The 14456-nt window shown below is 36.6% G+C and overlaps 1 protein-coding gene across 4 annotated transcripts in view; it reads right to left on the bottom strand.

The window, feature by feature from the left end:
• The window catches only part of LOC117410630 (ADP-ribose glycohydrolase MACROD2-like), a 759575-nt gene that overhangs the window by 291111 nt on the left and 454008 nt on the right, over positions 1-14456 (bottom strand). For all 4 annotated transcript variants that reach the window (XM_034017313.3, XM_034017312.3, XM_034017315.3 and 1 more), the window contains exon 6: positions 2441-2562. In XM_034017313.3, the coding sequence (XP_033873204.2) occupies positions 2441-2562 (122 nt within the window). The remainder of the gene's footprint in view (positions 1-2440; positions 2563-14456) is intronic.

Below are 14456 nucleotides of genomic sequence, written 5' to 3'. Positions count from 1 at the left end.
TAGAGTCTGGGGATTAGTTTACGCATTGCCCTGTTTAATCTTTTATACTGGTGTGATTTTTGTTTGGTGTTACAGTGTTCAGACTTTCATCCCCTTGTAATACCTTTGAATCCCCATTAGAAAGTAATGCTTCTACTCTTTCCTAAAACAGCTCCTGTCAGAATTGGACTAGCTTTGAGCTTCCTCACGGCCAATGGTCCTCAATCCTCAATCCCAGGGCAGCTGCCAAATGGCTGTTTCCCTCCAACTAGTTTGTACCTCTAATATGGCAGGGAATTACCTGACAACCTTTTTTATTACTCTAAAGACACACTACACCCTCAAACAATAAACCCCGGCCAGTTGGGTCATTGGTTGCCTGTTCCCTCCATTCAAAACCAAATTTTGTTGTGCAATTCTTTTATCAATTTACTACATAAATGTGTTCTTTCTTAACCTTGTAAATGGGTTTATGCAAATGTGACTGCCAAAACTGGTACCTCAATAGATGTTGATAACTTGGCTCTCCCCAGAAACTGTGTACATTGTAAAATTTCTGGATATTGTATTGAGGATATCTGTGTAATAGAGTGTTGAGGGTTAAAAGGTATGTTCAAAATATGTTTTGAGGCACACTGAAAGGAAACACACACAAACTTTATGCAGGGCCCAGTATGTTTGTAGGGGAGGACTAAAAGGCAAGGCAAAGACAGCTCAGCCATTGACTTTTTATGTAACCTTGGGGAAGTTTTTGTGAAACCGCTTGTGCATGCATTCCAACTAACTCAGTAGGACAGTACATTAAAGCACGGGCCTTTAAACTGGAAGTCGGATTGAAGCTGGCATAGGTCCCAACTTCATCACATAACCTCAACACACAAGTAGGCACAGTTGGCATGGGGCATACTTTGTAAGCAGTTTCAAAAAGTCAAGTATTGGATGGGCATAGTGACTGCACTCTGCCCTCACTCCCCTGAGAGTGTGCTCCTGCCAGGACAGTATCCCTGCACTGTGAAATAGAAAGAAATGCAATTTATAGTGCTACAATTCAAGCACCTTTCATGAGCACCAAAATCCATCAAAACAATTAATTAAAAAGACAGACCCCACTGTAAATTTAATGTTGCATTAAGCTTCAGTTATCTGGGATAATTAACTCAAAGATAATTAAAAGAAACCTACTGAACTGCCAAAAGTGAAGTCAAGACGTGATGTCTTCAGGTTTGTGCTGATTCTCTGACACCCTTGCTTGCTTAGCACCCCCCCTCCCTTCTCTCTCTCTTTTTTTTTGAGTCATATGCTAAAGCAAGATAACAAACCCATTCAAGCTCTCATCACTGAAGCGATTCCATTTTTTTCACCTCCATTCAAATCAGCCTAGACTTACAATCCTGCCTTTTCACAGACGAGAGAAACCCGTAATTGATAGAGTGATGCAAGAAGTGTTCAGGTAATGAATCACTAACTTGAATGTCAGCAAATATGGCAGACCTTGCATGAACCTCCACAATTCTGATTTCTTTCTGTATGCATGCTATGCATTTTGTTAAATTCTGCTGAAGAGCCCTGTGTAGATGAATCTATACCAGCGGTATATTCCTGTCTTGCAAGGCCATTCCAGGTTAAATAGGCACTATGAAATAATTACCTTGGAAGGAGGATTAATTGGTTCAATTAAACAGTCCCCATACAGTACAATAAGATCAGAAATAAGGTTTAGACATTTAGGGTCGCTGTATTTAGATACACAAAAGTCTAAATAGATAAAAAGTGAAAGTACTAGATAGCATGTTACATGTGTTTCTTTCAAAGACACACATGTGAGACCTATATATAAAATGGAACTGGCAAGATGTATGTAATTGTTTCAATAGCTACAACAACTTTAAAAATGTATGTTTTTTAGATGCTTATTAGACGTGTGGTACAAATAATTTTGGATCACCAAGAAGGAAGCTGTACCTCAAAACTAACTATTCATGTACATACAGTATTAAAGTGTAGAACAGTCAATGTTCTTTTCCACAATTACAAAATGATTGGCCCTTATTGGCCCAATTTGCATTCCTTGAACTGTTAAGCAGGGTGTGGGAAACATGCTCATCTGGTCCGTACTGGTGACCCCTCAAACTAATTCTGGTGATTTTAAACTGAAGAGCAGATAATCTGTCTAGCAGGCCACCTAGTGCTGACTACATAAATAAATAATTTTTAAGTAATTACTGAATGCATTGTTTGCAGACTCCCTTGAACTACCCTCTAAATGTTAACTTAGTAAACAAAAGTGGAAGCATTTTGAAAGTAACAACAATAAAGTGTCTTGCATATAAGTTCATTATTTTCTTATGCTTCTTTCAAAGGAGAGAGTGGATGACAGCCTTTAAAAAAAGTCATTGGAGATTTCACCTGTGAAGTATGGGATTAAATATGGTTACCATGGTGATCCAGAAAATGTACTTACCACAGATCTCAAGCCATTCTCCAAAAGTAGCTTCAAAGAGTTTTCATAGCAGTTTGCTAGAAGTTCGTTTTGAGTCTTTCCAACATGGCCTCGCGCTATGGGACCCACCGTATGGATGATATCTGTTTGAGACAATAAAGATATCTAAAGGTTAATATTTATTTCCAACATACAACATAAACCATATTCCAAATTTCAGTCAGCCCTGTTAATAACCATAACATTTAACATGAACAAGTGGCAATTTACTGTTGGTTATATACTCTACCCAACTTGTATTGGTCTATCCTTTGCCAAATAATTTAAAGTATACAAGTGGTATAACTGTATATAAAGAGAAGATTTTCCAGTTGTCCAACATTGCCTTAATCATTAGGCATATAACTCGTTATCTACCACGCTGTGACTGCATATACAATATTACTCTCCAAAACACATTGTAGGTTTTGCTTTCCTTTCCCAGTATATTATCTCACCAGAGAATCAATACTTCTGGAACATAAAGCATTTAAGCTCCCTTGTATGCAACAAAAATATAGACAGTTAGAGACTTTGAAGTTATTTTGGAGATTTTAATAGGATTCTAGCCTAAAAAAAGGGACAGACATAATCAGGGTAATCTATATACTGAGAACTAGTTTAAACTATATACAGTATATATATATATATATATATATATATATATATAAAATATATAAAAACCTGGACACAGTAAAGTCCAAGACTGGTATTAAAGGAAACATTAACATAAGACAAAAAACAAGATTGAAATTTATCATCTATTCAAGTATGCATAACTCTCATTCTCCCCCTGCATAGTAATGTGCCACCCTGTCAATCATCGTTTGTCTTGTATTAATTCTATGGAACCATCAATTCCGCTGTTTAACTGAATCATAAGAGTGATGACAATAAAATAAAATAACTAAGGATCAATAAAAAAAATATTGGTTATTTTACAACAATCAGCATTGCAGTATTATGGTATTCCTGCAAATGGATATTACAAGCTCATTTAACAGGTAAATTAAATTGTCCTAATAATACTGTAGTTATACAGCACTTCCCCTGCATGTTACATCATAGACCTGTATGTGTCAGTATTTTCTATTTACAGATGCCATTCACATCATAAAATGATGTCTACTTAGCTCATACAGAAACACGTTTTGACTACCTCTTGTTATATATCAGAAATATAATAATTTGTGCCCTGCACCCAGTCCTGGGTGTCATAAATACCTTAAATTAAGTACAGTATATTTTTCAAATGAACAGAAGCCAGGAGTTTGATGTTATATAAACTGTTGTACAGTAACAACATAAGCAACGGCTCTTAATAAACACACACACTCAGGTATGATTTAATCATTCTGTGACCAGTTAAGAGACGATTTAGCAGGGGCCTGATTGTTAAAACAATCCTGCACATTGAGACAGTCTGCGGTACACAAGGTTTCACTTTGCAAATTATCTGTTTTGTGGTTGCTGTTGACTTGACATATGGGTATAACCGATGGTAGAATGGGGAAATCTTTTTAATATAAATGAAATAAATGCACATTAACCGTAGAAAATGTTATTTCTATCATGTGTGTGGTGGTTTTTGGAGGGCGGGTGGGTGTGATGTATTGGGGTTTTGTTAGATCTGGATTTTTTTGCTTAACACAATCTATGTAACATTTTTGTTATTATCCCTAAACAAGGGAAGTTCTGCAACCGAGGGCTGGGTTTCAAGCCCTGTTATCTGTAAGAACACAAGTTAACCTACACAACCTATGTGCCACAACATCGATACGTGTTGAATAGACTTGGGTATTATATTACATTCTGACCTCTCTCGGATGCTGTGTTGTACACACACACAAATATAATTTCCACCTTCTTTAATATATAATATAGTAAATTAAAGTAAAAAAGGAAAACAAAGAGGGTATGTTTAAACACAATGTACTATTTTTATATTTTGTTATTTTGACCTATACCACCGGGCTTCCAAAAGATAAACTATTGTCTTAAATTACACACAGTGACATGAACCCAGGTGATTATGGCAAATTGTTGTTTTTATTTTTTTTCAGAAAACAAACAGCTTGTATATAATGAGGGAGAAAAATCAAACTAACAAACAAAAAATACATCATTTTGCTGGGTTCCATTACACATGTTTGGCCATGGAATTGTCTATAACCCTGCAATTTCAAGCCATTTTTTTTTTGTAATATGAATTATATGAGTTATGCAGCCTTCATGATTGTGTTTAGTTTACACTAAAAAAAATTTAAAAAAAAAAAAATACTGTATCAAATGCAAAATCATTTTTTTAAGAATCGTTCTTGTATCCACTTGAGCTAGATTTCTGATTACCGGTCTGCTTATTTTTCAATCTTTGGCCCCAGATACAGAACCTCTCAGTATTCACCAGGGAATTAATTCAACTCAAATGTTTTGATAAAATGAAAAATAACAAAAATATATTCCTTAGTAATGTTTTTTTTTTGTTTCTAAATACTTCATGTAAAGGCATAATTTTAAAATGCTTTATTAATGGTTACAAATGATTAATAGCCTCTTATTTTCTAGGTAAATCCATATAAAAGATCATGTTATAAATATTTATTATCAATTATTCTGACTTATGCACCAGGTTGTTTTATTTCTATAAATCATGCTTTATATTAAAGATTGATAAATCATGTTTTATGTATTAGTATATTTATACAGATTTTTTTGAAGCATGTATACATTATTAATAGCATTTATATATAAAAAAGGAAACCTTAACAGATATACATTTTCCCCTTCTCATGTGCAGAATTAAAGCACCAACCTTTCCCAGTTCAAGGTTTAACACCCACTTGCCTACATCAGAGCAAGCAAAAGAGTTTGATCTCAGTTTGATCTCAGTCTTCTGTTGATGGAAACGACTGGCAGGATTTATATCAAATAGATTTTAACTTTATCGGTAACACTTTAGACTACAGGGCATGTTATTACATTGTTTTAACTGGATATTTACCAGTGGTCCCTGCTTTTTAACAGTTTTATAGGTAATTTTTGTGTAATTACATACTTATTCCATTAATTACCATGGAAGAGCAGACAAAATTGGTATTTACACCATGTTATTCCCATGTTAATGCTATCACGGTCTCATAGACGATGGAAACATTGCATTTTTACACTACAGTCTTAATGCAGGCATTTTCCCAATAGTGATAACTAACTGGAGAGTGATTTTTTTTTCTTTCTTGTACATTACATTAAACATTCAGTCTGACCTGGGTTGTAAATTATAATTTTTCTCTTAATAGTAATTAGTACATATAAAATTAAACCTTTCCTACCATGCAACCAATGTAGTTTAAGTACGTCAATAAACCTGACTATTAATAGGTTCTGGGAGAAATGGAACGGCTTGTTAAACTTTTCAAATGTAAACTCACAGGCCCAGGCCCATAACCCAAGTCATTTCACTGATGTGTTGATCAGTTCCACTCATTTCATTTAATGTCCTCTATTTGCATAATATGGAATTGCTGATGCAGCCCAAGGGTTTGGAGTTAGGATGGAGACATTCAAACTGTATGGTCCCATATTTATTAATGTGGCCTAAACATTTTTTTCCATATATTTTCCAGTGTTTGTCATATTCTTCCTCATATTTAGCAAAACACTGAAAATATAATTTCCTATTCTGAACTACACCTGTTATCTAGTTCTGTACTGCACCAAACTTACTGGACATTAAATTAGGTTATTTATTGTAATTTTTTAAAAAAAAATACAGTGTTCCTTCTGATGATACTGTGGGGCCAATATAAGGATATGTGCAAAGTGATTTGCGGCTGCAAAACACCTATATTGCTCCCAAAAAACGTGTTTAGCTGGTGTAAAGTGGGACTTTAGCAGTGTATGTAAAGTATGGTTTTCATCTGCCGTCCTTCACCGGCTATCAAATTAGCACTTTGCCATCATTAACACATTTAAATGATATTGAAATGTATTCAAATGAAGAAAAGAGCATGGCATTGGGAGGGGATCTGGAATACTAAGTGGGTACAAACAGTATAATGAGATGTAAGGATTTTGCCTTGCACTTGGGCAATTGTTGGCACACAACTTCAGCCTCAGGATGGCTGCTGTGGTACACTTCCGGATGCGGCGACGCTTGGCTCTTGTTGAGGACAGGCAGGAAAACCTTCGGAGGAGAAGACGACCCTGCATATTCAAACCCAGGGTCACTTTGTTTGGGATGGATTGTCCTCTCCGATTGCCTTTCCAGTGGTGTCAACTGTGATGTGGATGGTGGCCCTCCTCCTGTTTCTGCTGCATGCCTGTGCTGCATTGCGAGTTTCGCTTTTGTTCGCCGCCGGCACAGGTCCTGCCACTTTTTCTTCACCTGGTTGACCGTTCTCCTGGTAGCACCGACAGCATTAATGTCGCCACTATAGAGGACCATATTTTTGTCTTTGGTAGCATTACTGATGTTGGCTGAGGCTTTTCCAAATAACTAAATTTCATGCTGAGTGACCTCAGCCGTAAGGACTCTCAGCTCCTCAGAAAACATTTCTTTTCTTTTCTTTGCTGCCCTTCCTCTGACATATTTTGTTGTTTGGTTTGATTTTCGTGCTCCACAAATCTCATACAGCGCCTACTGCTCTCTACTCCTAACTCACCTCATCTCTGGGCTGTAAATACGGCCACTAAATAGCCTGATGCAAAGGCGGTGCTCATTGCAACCGTCATTATCATGATTGTGACTTATTATTTGTTTGTGTGTTGCGTAATTTGCATTGCTCTTAAGCTTACATAGGCCACAGTGGAAAATAATTGCTTGGCCACTTGGCAATTTGGATTTTGCAGCTGCGATTAAAAATGTTATAAAAAATTATTTTTTTATTTAAGAAACATTGCCAGATTAAGCAGTATTTTTTCCAGATAGGATGCTGAGCGATTGATGAATGCATTTATATTGATTATTGCAGTGGTCTTTTAATTGGTATTTGTAGCAATGTGATATCTCATCTGCAACTTTTACAAAATGATGATGCAAGAGTTGTACTTTGAAAAAACTTTGAAAAAAAAAAAAGGCAAGGCCAAAATGGCTTTCAATTCAATAAATTTTTAGACAGCAATATATATATATATATATATATATATATATATATATATATATATATATATGTTAAGGGCAAAACCCAGTGGTCTGGCGAGTTTAGTTTTGCCCGGGTCAATCTAGTTTTGCCAAGGGCCTTTGGCTGAAACCCGAAGTTACCACTTTTTTTCCACATTCGCCCGCGTCCAATCGGACAAAACTAGATTGGCCCAGAACTTTATCTTGTTTTACAACAGGGACAATTGGTGCTGCCCACTCAGTTCTGAAGGTTCAAGAATATTCACCACAATTAGTACTCACAAGGGCCTGTATCAATATACTAGGCTGCCTTATGGAGTCTCTTCGGCCCCAAGCATTTTCCAGCGTACAATGGAAAACCTGTTGCAAGGCATTCCGCAGTTGGTGGTTCGTATTGATGACATCCTAATTACGGGGAAGGATGATGCAAGTCATATGGATAACCTTGAAAAGGTTTTACATAGACTGTCGACAGCAGATTTGCGTTTGAACAGACACTGTTTTCTAGCACCTGAAGTAGTTTACCTTGGATACAGAATTGAAAAAAAAATTGATCATCCTGTTGTGGACAAAATTGTAGCTATCAAATCAGACACAATTAAGAGCATATCTAGGCATGATTAACTATTACTATAAATTTCTACCAAATGTATCTACCATTCTAGAACCACTCCATAATTTGCTACGTAATGAAACTGCATGGAAGTGGGGCAGACAAGAGGAAACAGCATTCCAGAAATCCAAAGCATGCCTCCATTCAGACCAGTTGTTGGTTCATTTTGACACGGCCAAGGATTTGTATTTTTCCTGTAATGCTTCACCATATGGAGTGGGGGCCGTCTTGTCACACAGACTGATGGATGGCTCAGAAAGACCCATTGGATATGTGTCTCGCTCACTGACGACAATAGAGAGGGGGTCCCAGCTTGAAAAAGAAGGCCTGGAAGTCATCTTTGGGCTTAAAAAATGTCACCAGTACCTTTATGGTAAACATTTGACCATAATTACAGACCACATGCCTTTATTAGGTCTATTCAATGAGAGCAAAGGCATCCCACAGCTTGCAGCCTCTCACATTCAAAGGTGAGCGTTAACCCTGGCATTCTATCTCCATGCTCCTAGTTTAGGGTTTACACTGAATTGCAATAAGTTGTAGAGTTTGTTAAGTTGGTTAACAGTTGTTGGTTATTTCACTTTCAGTTACAGGTTCAGATCTAGATCGAGACTTTGGGACTAAGGGGTGAGGAGATGTAGTAACGTGATCTATTTAATGTCAGACGGGCCACAGAGGTCCTGAGTAAAGGTCCTGTCACATAAACATTATCGGGGTCCCCGGGGTATTGTTACGTACATTGTAAGCATCACTCATGGAGCAAGTCAAGAAAGCAGCAGGAACCAATAAAGAAGTTTGTTAACCTAGGGGCCATCCATGTGTATTCTATTAAAATACTGACAGCAACTCTGTAACAGTTGTGGTTTTTGTTGTTGTCGTTAACCCCCACCCCGCTGATGCAATTTAAGCACGCAAATCTGGTAATCGTGTTATTGTTTGGATGCAGACACTTCCTAATTTGGTGTGTACAGGCATCACTAGTTGCTGTAGCGGAAAGGGCCATACTTGCCATGAATAGCCATACATTTTGATGGGCACTGCGGAAATTGAGAAGGGCACCAGTCGCATGGTCGCCATTAATTTCAAGCAATGCATTGTGCAAAATAACTGCCATTAATGCTAATTTAAATGCTACAGTACACTGATTGGGTTAACTGTCATAGTCCTAGTTATCTTAATATTTGGAAACAGGAATGTTTATACAAGAATCACAATAAGCGTAAAATAATATTGTATTTAAGTATTGCAGATTCTTATAAAAACAGCTGCCATATGAGTGGGCTATTTAATGCTTGAGAAGACATAGGTTTTCCACACACTATGGTTCCTAAGTCATCTGTTTAGGACAGCTCTATAAAAAAAAAAAAAACTCTGTTGTATGCCCATGCCGCAGAGAAAGATATAATAAGCATATTTAATACATTTAAATTCGCCATGTGGATATTTAATATGGCCACAGCAATACACCAGATGCCTACATTGTATTTGAATCATGCCTGGAATATAACACTTAAGATATTGGGTCAGTGTTCTTTCACAAGTGACATTAAAAGGTGAGTAATGGAGCTGAAAGTCATTCTCACCAACTGCTATAACAACTGATATAGAAAGACCTAAGAATCAACTATAATTCCAAAAAAGAAAGAAAGAAAAACATATTACACATCAGTATGTGGGGATGTATAGAAATAATTACAAACCCTGATGTTGCAATTTTTAAATGCCTTTACCCATTATCCTGTAGTATTGTGCTTAATGATGGTGAAAAAAACAATTAAATACTTGATTTAAGCATCCATGCTTTTGCATTGGCGTACTGATTCTCGTTGACTAGCTGCAGTCAATTGGAAAGGTTAAGGGAGGCACAGTGTAACAGGCATTATTGTGTGATACACAGCCGTTACAGATTTTGACTCCTGCTGGTGGGATGAGATTAAAACCTGCTCATACAAAGTAGTCAGGCTCTTTCATGAAGTGGTTGTCGGCTTGCTTGAGGAGTGTGGGTCACCGGTTACACAGGCTCCAGCAATTAAGTTTGCTCAATAAAACCTTGAAATGTAAAGGTAACCACAAAGAGGCATTGAAAATAAATGTCCAATTTGATATAAGGTATTGGGGGAAGTTTTTTTTTTTTTTAACTGTAAGGGAATATTTTGTCTTTTGTCACTTATTGCTTGGCTTTATTCTGATTCACACTATATTGCCATAATGCAGAGTGTTATCTACTATTTACATATTGCTAAATGCTGATATTTTCTCTCTGTGATAAAACTTACAGTTGCCAAGTCACCATCATATACACAACAGAACACATGATTTGTGAGAGTCCTAAAATGTTTTTTATTTTTTTAAATCATTGTGGGGGATTCATATCCTTTCTAGTAAGAACCTAGTGGAAGCACCCATACAGGGTACTGTTGGTAACTGATAGGGATAACGAATGGAGATCAACCCTAGGACTTTGAAGGATTTGTAAAGGCAGGGGCCTGTAATATTACCTGGCCACAAAATCACTGACCAAGAAGCATTAATATGGAGCTTTTGTGGAACTTAATTGTTACTGTTGTATCCTTAGATTTAAAATGTATCAACTCTTCAGATTATCAAAGATCATTTGTTTATGTAAATGAGGTTTGCATAACTTCATACTGGTTCTACCAGTTTGATGGAAACCTGTTTTTGTACGATAAGATTTTCACGTATTTTTGTGCAAACTTTTGCAAGTTCGCTAGAAATTTGTTTGTCTTGTTGATGGAAACATAGCTAGTGACAAATACCAAAAAGCAAGAATATTCTACCACTTTCATTTTGTCATGTGCTTTTTATTGCCATTTCTTGACATTCACCAACATTTCAACCACTTACAAAAAACATATATCTTTGGTTATTAATATCACAAAGATGTTAGAAGTGACATAGCTATGGCGTAGCTAGGGGGGTGGTTTTAGGGGTTTGAACCCCCCCCCAAATGAATTATTCAACTACGTGGGGCAATAAAAAATATCAGCCTTGTGCAAAATATCATGATCCACCAATTTATTCATTGGATTCCTTCTCAATGTGAAATTAAAATGGACAAATCACAAGATAAAAGGATCGTTAGCTGATGGGGTCAATCCAATTGATCTAAAATAGTGGCACATTTAAGTACTGCCATTGTTTGAATCATTAAAAAAGGAGCCCTTTGTGTACCAACGGTATTTAGATCTGTCACAGTTTTGATCCATTGAACTACGTTTTATTAACATTATCATATCCTCTAGCTGTACCGATTTAGCCGGGTCGGGTTTGGGTCGGAATGTGAACGCTTTTCACGGTTTGCGATTCAGGTCAGGAAATTTAATTTTCGGGTCAGGGTACATGTCTGTAAACCATTCCTAAATAACGTATTAGAAGGTTAATGTATTTTCTGCACTAAAGCAAGCGGCGATTAGGGAGGAGTCAGCTGACTAAGCAGTGTTCTCAGTTTGTATTGCCGCTTGTTTGATACGTCGCAAGATCCCTTTTAATAACGTCTGCTTGGTATTAAAAATGTCTGTGGACGAGGTGAAACAAAAGACAGAGCAGGGTTTATGTAGTGGATAATATTTCGAGAGGTGAATCAGAAGCATGGAATTCTTTTGGAATCATAGCAAATGAAAATAATGAACATGTGACTGGATTCATTGCTTGTCATGTTTCTGTGTATGAAGAGACAGGTATTTTATAGTAAAGTAAGTAGAGATAGTTAACATCTTATTATATTAAAATATATCCAGACTACTACAGAAAGCTACCACACTGTATAGCCTATTGTATAAACTCAATCTGTGGAGAATGGTAGAGATATCCGTGTGTGAATGTGAGTGTGAGAGAGTAAGTCGGTGCAGGCAGTAGGTAAAGGGCAAACCGGTCGGGTTGCAGGTCTTATCAAAGCAGGTCGGGTTGGGTCAGGTCGCAGGTAAGAAGACGGTGTTGCGGGTTCGGGTCGGGTCCTGTAGTTGCGGGTCCAGGTCAGAAGCGGGTTGTAAAAATCTTACTGGTGCAAGACTCTGACTAGAGGCGTGCGGATGCTAGCGTCACATCCCCATGGTACTGCGTGCTAGACAGATAGTTAGTAGACAGCAAAGATATTGGTAGAGACAGTCCATTCAAAGATATTCTGTTATTATAGAATTCGTTTGGTTAATTTCCGAGCAGAAGTATCACTCAGAACCACGTTTATGGCTTGTTCCATTACTGCTTGGAAGAATATGTAAGGTAAGAAATCTTAACATTATTACACACAGGGTTGTGTGCTGGAGATTAAAAACTGAAGAGGGTTTAAGAAGAAAATGTTTTTTTAGGGTGTTTTTATGAGGCTGAAACACTTGCTGGCACCAGGTACTGAAACTTCTAGATTTCTTAATCTTAACCCATCTCATTTATCCCTTATCCCTAAGGGAACACATGATTGTAATAATACTAATTTCATTTAAATGTATTTATTTTAAGGCAGTTTCGTCGGTCATTGTCTTCCTTACTCATTTAGATCCATAATTATCCCAGAGGAAAAATCCCCATTAATTAATGTTTTTTTAAACCCACAGATTTTCAATTCATGGAATGCTTAATGATTTAGAATATGTTTCAAAAGTTGTTTTAGGCTTTTCTTTGATGTATTACACATCAGCGATCCCGTCTTTAACCTGTGCTGCATACCACCAATCTGTTAGCGGGATCGCACACTGTATGTCACACTCTGATTGGTGGAAGTATTGTTGGCGATCCAATCCAAACCGCCAATAAAGCCAAAATAAATTCCACTCCAAAATGTCCCGTTAAACGGTATGTAAAAAGAAAATATTAAAAGGAAGGTTCGTGTTTCTTATGCGTTTCACTTAAAACTGGACATGTTTATACTAAGCATTTACTGTGCTTTGCTTTTTTATTTGCCGGTTGAGCATATGGCTTTACCATACTTCTCTGATTTACCGAGCCTGACAATGCAGACCCTAGTGCAGGTGATCAGGGAGGCAGGCCAAGCACCACAGGACATCCGGTGAGGCTGAAAGCTCACCAGCTTGCAAGCCACATCCTCTCCAAAGAGAACAAGGTAGTTTTTGCAGTGCAGATTGTGCAATGAGGTTCTGGTCACCGACATTAGCAGGGCGAGTCGAAAAGGCGAGTGGAGACCAAGTACCACTGCATACCTTTGCTCTGCACTATGTGTTGAATTCTGGCACACAACATAAAATAAAACTATATTGTGACCCAACAGTTATTTATTTATGTATGTATGTATGTTTGTTGAATTCTATTTACTGGTCTTGTTTTTTTTTTTTTTTTTACTATTTTATTTATTCAGTATTTGTTGTTTTACTTATTTCATATTGTATGTATTTAAGTATTTATGTATTTACTATTTAATTTATTCATTTTGTTATTTACTTGTTTGACCTCAAGAGGTCAAAGCTCATTCTGTTTATGGTCTTATTATTGGAGAACTGTTTTTATTTCTCTTCAGATTTTGACTTTTACATTAACACCCCTTGGTGGCATTACATTTTGGCTGACAGCAGTTAATAGTCACTTAAAGTACTAGGTATACATTTTGTGGTGAAGTGAATACATAAATAATTATAAAAATGTTTTTTGTAATTTTACTTTTTAACTTCTTTGTAATTTCTGTGCCATTTTATATTCCAGCCTGCTCTGAATTATTTATATAGTTACTGGGAAAAAAAGGGTCTTCATATGGAGACCAGTTTCCACTGTATCTCCATGTTGTGGGACATTCCTTTATCTGTAGCACCATGTTCTGGGACCTGAAACACTGAAATGGGATAGTAGGGGAATACATTGTTATTGGAATTTTGTTTAAGAAATGTTTTTAACTTTCTTTCTGCCAATTCTGTACTTTTTTTTACATTTTACCATGTTCTGAATTCTGTAAACATTTTGAAAATAATATTCAAGGCCTAAGCTTTTAAATGGCTTTATGGTGATTTGATACCATCTGAATGACATAGAAACAAGTGTGTGCATTTACTTTTTTAAAAAAAACCTGTCTCAATGAGCTTCTTCTACTCATTGAAGAATGCACTTACACTAAAACCACAGTCAAATTTAAAACATTGCCATTGAATACAAAATTGTCAACTGGCAGTGTACTTTGAATTCCTATGAAATAATAAGTAAACCATTACAATAGTTCAAAAAGCTTTAGTGTTGGTAATGCTATCTCCAGTGTTCAACTAAAAACGGTAATAGCTCCAGCTTGAAAAATATAATTAATTTTCTGACAA

The sequence above is a fragment of the Acipenser ruthenus genome, chromosome 6, assembly GCF_902713425.1.
Source record: "Acipenser ruthenus chromosome 6, fAciRut3.2 maternal haplotype, whole genome shotgun sequence".
Lineage (NCBI taxonomy): Eukaryota > Metazoa > Chordata > Actinopteri > Acipenseriformes > Acipenseridae > Acipenser > Acipenser ruthenus.
The sequence above is the reverse complement of the archived record's forward strand: the minus strand, read 5'-3'. Positions and strand labels throughout refer to the sequence as shown.